General features: G+C 44.6%; 1 protein-coding gene across 1 annotated transcript; it reads right to left on the bottom strand.

Annotated features, from left to right (window-relative positions):
* Positions 1–1,400: 1,400 nt before the first annotated feature.
* On the bottom strand, positions 1,401–7,580 carry LOC120320081 (endonuclease domain-containing 1 protein-like). The gene is made up of 3 exons (XM_039369523.1): positions 7,520–7,580; positions 2,989–3,289; positions 1,401–2,268 (listed from the first exon to the last, which is right to left on the bottom strand). Exons 2-3 carry the CDS (start codon positions 3,268–3,270, stop codon positions 1,747–1,749), a joined length of 804 nt encoding a protein of 267 aa, XP_039225457.1. The 5' UTR covers positions 3,271–3,289; positions 7,520–7,580; the 3' UTR covers positions 1,401–1,746.
* Positions 7,581–7,834: the final 254 nt, after the last annotated feature.

Raw genomic sequence — 7,834 nt, 5'->3', positions numbered from 1 at the left:
ACCTTACTGATAGAGATAAAGGAAAGGTCTTCAAAATTTAATATTGAAAGAGAAATTTAAAATGGAATTTGCTGCAGTGGAAACTTACCTCCTGGATAAACAAGCTTAACCCAAAACTAGAATGGCTGGGAAACAGGAAAGGATAGCATCAAAGCAGGATGTGAGATAAATATGTAGGCAAAAATTAGCTGGGTCTTAGAGTGGGAAAGGAAGAAGGCAAGCTATAAAAACATCTGTTAAGAGGAAATGGCTAGCCAGGAAATCTTAACTAAACTGAGAAAGAGGAAAGAACCTATTGTTCTAAGGCAGACATGTCAAACACAAGGCCCAGGGACTGGATGCGTCCCGCGAAGTGCTTTCATGTGGCCCGCGAAACCATCCTGGAAGCAGTGAGGGAACAGCCCCCGCTGCCTTGGCCCTGGCCCAGGACGGCCGGGAGCCAATGTACAATTTTGTGATGGCCATCTATGCTGAAACGCATTCAGTCTTAGCTCCACAAGGCCGTCTGGAAACAGCGAGGGACCAGCCCCTGCCACGTCGGCCCCAGCCCCTGGGTGCATGCTGGGGAGGGGTCACCCTTTGTGAGAAATGAAGCAATGCATCATCACCTGGAAGTGGTCCTGGTCCCACCCCCTTCTGCCAGAGACCCTCAGATCTGTCCCACTCCTGCCCAGGCCCCCACAGGCACCATTGACGCAAACGATGTAGAGCTGGCCACGCCCACTCAGTAGGTCACACCCACTCCATCCATGCCCACCCAGTAGGCTGCACCCACTCTGGCCACACCCACCTGGTCCCCTGAGGGCAACCGCAATGCTGATGCAGCCCTCAATGACACCCCTGTTCTAAGGGGCCTAGAACTCAAAACCAACAATTGCATGTGTCTAATATTTTATATTATTAATGTACATGTGATGTATGATTTAGTATGTAGCAGGAAATAGGTAGGAGGCGGTCAGAAAGAGTAGTAACCTCGTAGTACCTCAGCCAATGGGGAAAGAGGAGGGATGTGGCAGCCGGGACTGGGCTGTATAAAGAAGGAAATATTTTGGGTTGGAACGTTGGAGAGAATCCAAGCTTTGATAGCTTTCTCTCCCCGCTTATTGCAATAAGCGAAACCAAAGGCCTTCACTGTGTCTTGGCTGGTTATTGGTCAGGCGAGCTGACGAAGGAAAGTGGCCAGGAGCACATAATCTTACCAACTTAATTTCTGTCCATAAGGTGGCCCTGCTTTGGTGGATGGGGCCAGAGGAAACGGCATTTGTAGGCCTTGCACTTTGCAACTTCTTCTGCATTAATTCAGCTCTTCCAATGAAGGCAGGAGGGCAGATAGCGGAATGGCTATCTCACTAGGAAAGTGTCAGGTGCAAAGAATCAGGACCATGTGTTGTGTTGCAGTTCAGAATATTTATTGCTCAAGCCTACACACAAGAATCCAGTCAACTAAAATTCAACCCTAAGTTCAACGGGAATTGAAGAGGGGTTAGGACCTGGATCATTTTATGGGAACGTAACAATTCTAGACTTCCTTAACTGCACCACCCCCAGCTCTGCCTGCTGCTCTCCTACAGGACAGTGGCTAATTAAGGGCAGAAATTTACTCGTGGGCTATTGAAGAGGTCTGCATTTGGACTACTTTGGTGTGTGTGTGTGTGGGGGGGGAAATGGTATGGTCACAGCCACCATCTTGACCTTGTTGACGCCCCTGCCCTCCCTGTGCCTGGCCCTTGTCCAGTTGGGTATCTCTTAACAGGAGCTATTGAACAGATCAATTTTCTCCCGCCCGTAGAGATCAGCTAGAATTTTCTGCAGTTTATCCAAGCTCCATTCTTTCACCTCGTTCTCACTGTTTTTTGCAATGGCCGCCCATGAGGCCCTCTTCTTTTTATCCTTCACACAGCAGGCTGCAGACCAGATGTGGCTAGGCTTATTGACCCGGTGGTCCGAGAGATATTCCTTTCCCGGAACCACCCCCGCGATGACGTACATGTCAAGGCAGGCCTGAGCTTCTTTCCTGATACGGTTTTCGTAGCTCGCCCAGGCATCTTGGTTGAGTTTGCTGAACTGGGGCACGATGTTAGTCAAGCTGGAAGTTGCAGCCCGACTCTCTTCGTTGGGTTGATGGCCCACGGGGTTCAAGTGTCCCTTTTCGATGCTTAAGGAATGGGTGTAATCTTCAGAAACGGCCTGGCTCTTTTTTATCATATCAGCAGGAATGTTGGCTTGACGCTCGTCCTCCATGCTCTTGCCTAAAGTGGGATCCGCAAGCTGGAAAGCAAATGGAGCAGAGTTAGTTAGCTCAAAGGAAACATGCGACGGCAACCCTAGGTTAGAGGATCAACCGAAGAAGGAAGAACCGGGACAATTATGGAATTTTAGGCACAGAGAAATGATAGACGTTGAGGATGTGGAATCCAAAATCTCTTTCAATGCAAGGATCCAAATTAAAACCGTCCAAATAAATCACCTTCCAGTCTTCACTTGAACACTTCTGATAAAGGGAAGCCCACTAGCACTCTTGGTTGCTGATACCACTGCAATATGACTTCTACTGAGAGGGAGGGGGAGAAAGAGCTAGATAGATGATTGATCTGTGTCAGACTCTGCCTTCCCATAATGTAAGTCCAAAGTCTCTGCATGCGGGTTGGAGAATATTTGTAGCTGAGGGTTGAAATGAGGGCTCCTTGATGCTCTCTTGTACTTGCTGGTTTTCTTGCAGACACTCCACGACCTAACTAGGCAACATCATCAGAGCCCTGAGGATGTTCTCTAGTTTGGAGAATGAAATGTCTGTTAAGAAGGCCACCCAGTTTTAGAGAGCACCAAGGACCCCGCGTGGTTGGGGAATTCTGGACATCTCCAGAATCCAGAAATCCACATAGCTTAAAGCTGCGGAGCTTGAGAAATGGGTCAACGGTTAGAAACAGACCGTACAAAGCAGGCCATCTCTAGAGCTAGGCGGGCGAGGAGAAAAAAAAATGCCTTTACCTGAGGCTCAATCATCCAACCGCGGTATCGGCCGCCTTGCCCGGGCTTGCATTTGTAAGCAGAGTATATGGGGATGCGCTTCTCTCGATCGTACATCGTGGCAAAATGGTAGGCGTTGTTGTAAAACTGGCAAATCCTAGCAGGGTTGCCCGGCGTTAGAGCATCCCCAGGTGGCGACTTATCCAGAAAGAAGTCCAGGCAATTCTTGAAGTCTTGCACCACTTCGGCTTTTGCAGGCAGGAGGAAGCAGGAGACCATCAAAAGCAGGGACAGCAACAACATGGCTTGTGAAGGTCTGAGCCTGGAAGGAGATGACCATCAAAATCCCCACCGACCTGGGTAAAGCAACGATTTAGACCCTTTATGGTTTCACACAACAATGAGCAACAGCCCGCTTCCTCCACTGCTGCCAATAGCGCCACTACTTTCTTTTCTACTCTGTTATGTCTTTCTTTTTTGTTTGTTTGTTTGTTTTATTGGGCACTTTAAAGAAAATACATAAACAAATACAAGAAACAGCATGAAAAAAACAATAAAAGAGTATCATACAGGTGAATAAACCAAGGATTTCAAAATAGTATAGAGATTATAGCTTCCAAGATAGCATTAAATATATTGTAAATATATTCTATCACATTATTATTAATCACTGTGAAATTTCAGCTTAAAGGCATATGAAGAACCACAGTCAACACAAGATAAATCACCAAATAATGTTGGGGGGGAAATGCAACAGTTACAAACAGTAACCCATGTAGCCCGAGGTAGTTGTATGTTATAATAAATTCAATCCATAATACTAAAATTACATTCTGATTTAAGTGCCTTATGAAAGGGAAATATATACTCTAGGCACAGATAAACTCAGATAATATAATAAAAATATCAAAGGGGAGAAATCTGGACTGATTTGTTTCCTCTACTATCTTAAACATTCTAACAGTACTTACCGTATTTTTTTAAAAAAGTTTTTTATTTATAAAACAGTTAAAACAAAGATGGACATAACGTAACATTCCAGTGTATATATTCCTAGCAATTTGTTCCTCATCATACATATAATTCTTAATCTCTATATATACATATAGAGATATATACATATATACATATTTGTTTTCTGAGGTTTTTGCGGGTGTTTGTATGTAGGTCTTTGGTTATTTGGGTTTTCTCCTGCGTAAAATTGGAAGTGTCTTGCTCCTAGAAGCACGAAGCCGAAAACACCAGCCTGAAGATGACGAATGGGACTTCGTCGAAACATCGCCAAGACACTTCCAATTTTACGCAGGAGAAAACCCGAATAGCCAAAGACCTATATATACATATATATACATATATCTGTTATGTCTTTCTTGACGTTCACATTCACACTTTCTGCTTGTGGGGAGAAAGAAAAATGCCCAATTTTCTTTCCTGACAGTTAGAACAACTAATGAGTAGAACAACCTGCCTCCAGAAGTTGTGAGTACCCCAATACTGGAGGTTTCCAAGAAGAGATGGGACAACCATTTGTCTGGAATGGTATGGGGTTTCCTGCCTGAGCAAGGGGTTGGACTAGATGACCTCCAAGGTCCCTTCCAACTCTGTTATTCTGTTATTGGCTTTAACATGACGACAGGAGAACAGTAGATATGGACTAAGTGTCTTCCAACTCTATCTCACTATGCATGTAGTGAAGTGACCTGCAGCTCCGCAAAGCTGATGCTTTTAATATAATGTGTTCGTTGGAAAAACGGCTACCTGATTCCTCTGGATTTGTTGCCCCTATAAAATATCACAATGTTATCAACTCCAGAATTCTAGGATATTAAGAAGCAATGTCTGAACAGTATCATATCTTAGGGGAAAGATGATAGTATTTGTATGCCTAAGACAATGTTTCTCAACCTTGACAATTTTAAGGCATGTGGACTTCAACTCCCAGAATTCCACAGCCAGCATTGCTGGCTGTGGAATTCTGGGAGTTGAAGTCCACATGCCTTAAAATTGTCAAGGTTGAGAAACACTGGCCTAAGAGAAGCTACAAGGAGAATGGTCAAGAACGCTTTTCTATGATCAGATAAACCAAGAGAGAAACAATGAGTAAAAGAATTCAGAAAAGAATTGTCCTGCTTGTAGAAATTAGCTCTGCAGCTACCTACATTTTGTTTAAATAGAAGAGAAAATTTCCCAAAAGCGAGATCTGCACAATCAAGGACCGGTTAACCGATGAGGTTGTAGCTTCTCCATCTCCACGCAGAGAGGTGGTTGGCTTCCCCTTTGTTGGAGTCACTTATGAGAGGCTGGACAATCAGAGATCCCTGTCCTGAACAGGAAACTCATGGGTTCAAGGGACTCTCCAATTCTATGAAGCGGAAATTCACTGTATTGTAACTCTTTCTCCTGAACCCCAGCATTATTTTTCCTAAATGCATAGATAAAGACTGACACCAGCCTGAGCATAGAACAATTCAAAGGAATAGTACAAGATTGGAGGACGTGGAGAGACCTGGCCCAGCGAATCACCAAGAGTCAGACCTGACTGAATGGATCATAAACAAATACACACATTGCAGTAATCAAAGATCTGTTCTCTGTCACCCTAAGACGGGTTGGCAACCTTGGAAAGGGAGAGTTTCCAAGCTGAGCGATGCTGGCTCAGGAATTCTGGGAGTTGAAGTCCACCTGTCATAAAACAGCCAAGGTTGCCTACCCCTGGTCTAGGAGGCTCACCACTTAAAACAGGAGGACTTAGGACAGGGGTAGGCAACCTTGGCTCTTTTATGACTCGTGGACTTCAACTCCCAGAATTCCTGTGCCAGCCATGCTGAGGGGAAAGAGAGAGGTTTCCAAGCTGAGCCATGCTGGCTGAGGAATTCTGGGAGTTGAAGTCCACAAGTCTTAAATTAGCCAAGATTGAGGAGCCCTGATATAGGGCAGGGATAGGCAACCTTGGCTCTTTTATGACTCGTGGACTTCAACTCCCAGAATTCCTGAGCCAGCCATGCTGAGCCATGCTGGCTCAGGAATTCTGGGAGTTGAAGTCCACGAGTCATAAAAGAGCCAAGGTTGCCTAATTCTGCCCTAAGACTTGGCCTAAGAGGCTTTGGTTGCCAAAAAGCAAATACTAACTCCATGACGGGGAAAAAAATGTCCTAATAGAAAGAGCATTTAACTGTGGGATCTGGGTCCAGAGAAGCTCTAAGTTTAATGTTCACACGGAGTTGGCTCTCTCATTCATTCTGGATGCCTGATCCCAGTGCCAACTCACCCATCCTGGTTCTACAGCTTGCTTCCCATAATGTGCACAACTAGGTCTGTTAAATATCTATGGTTGCACTCATGCAACTTACAAATATTGTTACGTTTTAGCCTTGGTTAGCTTTCTTGTGGCTTAATATAGAGTTCAAACAGCTATTTGGTTAGTTTCTGATTCAGGGTATCCTGTGGTGAAAAGCAAGCTACTAAAACTATCTAACAAAATGAAATTCAGTGGTGAAGAAAGTAAGGTTCTACATTTAGGCAAGAAAAACCAAATGTACAGGTATAGTATAGGGGGTACCTTGCTCAATAGTAGTAACTGTGAGAGGGACTTCGGAGTCCTAGTGGACAATCATTTAAATAGGAGCCAGCCGTGTGCTGCAGCTGCCAAAAAGGCCAACACAGTGCTAGGCTGCATTAACAGAGGGACAGAATCAACATCAGGTGAAGTGTTAATACCACTTTACAAGGCCTTGGTAAGGCCACACTTGGAATACGGCATCCGGTTTTGGTCACCACGATGTAAAAAAGATGTTGAGACTCTAGAAAGAGTGCAGAGAAGAGCAACAAAGATGATCAGGGGACTGGAGGCTAAAACATATAAGGGAAGGCTGCTGGAATTGGGTATGTCTAGTTTAATGAAGAGAAGGACGAGGGGGGACATGATAGCAGCATTCCAGTATCTCAGGGGCTGCCCCAAAGAAGAGGGAGTCAAGCTATTCTCTGAAGCGCCTGAAGGGCAGGACAAGAAGCAACGGATGGAAACTGATCAAGGAGAGAAGCAACCTGGAACTAAGGAGAAACTTCCTGACAGTTAGAACAATTAACCAGTGGAACAACCTGCCTCCAGAGGTGGTGAATGCTCCAACACTGGAAGTTTTTAAGAATGGACGGCCATTTGCCTGAAATGGTATAGAGTTTCCTGCCTGAGCAGGGGGTTGGACCAGATGACCTCCAAGGTCCCTTCTAACTTTATTATTACTATTATTATTAAAGCCTGTTATACAGCCTTACTCGCACAGTCCTAACAAACACAGATGCTCATCTACAGAACTTATTTCTCTAATTATTTTCTGAATTGCAAGCCGGTTTAATTCGCGAGGAAACTGTGCAATGGGTCTGTCATCAAACCAATTCATTTCAATTGTCGAAAAGTAAATGGTTCAAGCTAAAGAATCCCATCGGAGTTTGAATACTTATTCAGAAGTACAAGGTGGGTTATGATATGCAGAAGCTAATCCAAACATACCGAAAGACCCCTTCCTAAAGCCATCTTTTAGGGTGCAAGACTTACCTTTGGCTGTGCAATCCTTGGAGCAGGAGGAGATGAAGGTGACAATGGCGTGGAGAAGTCTGAAGCTTGAGAGGAAAGACCAGGCTGTGAAAAATCCCTCCACAACTAGGATTTATAAAGGAACAGAAAATTGGCCCCAGGAGCTTGAAGCAATAAATGCAAGGATGAGTCTTGCATCTAAAACATCAGTCCTGATAATATTTTTTTTTAAAGAAAGCCCTGGTTTATCTCAGATTTGCAATTCAAGCTGGAGGAGCTTATGTACCAGAATTTTGTCTGGATGCACACATCAGAAAACCTGGGTGTGGCACGTGG

Source organism: Crotalus tigris, unplaced genomic scaffold (assembly GCF_016545835.1).
Source record: "Crotalus tigris isolate CLP2741 ecotype Arizona unplaced genomic scaffold, ASM1654583v1 scf7180000021160.8983255:1529534, whole genome shotgun sequence".
NCBI lineage: Eukaryota > Metazoa > Chordata > Lepidosauria > Squamata > Viperidae > Crotalus > Crotalus tigris.
The sequence above is the reverse complement of the archived record's forward strand: the minus strand, read 5'-3'. Positions and strand labels throughout refer to the sequence as shown.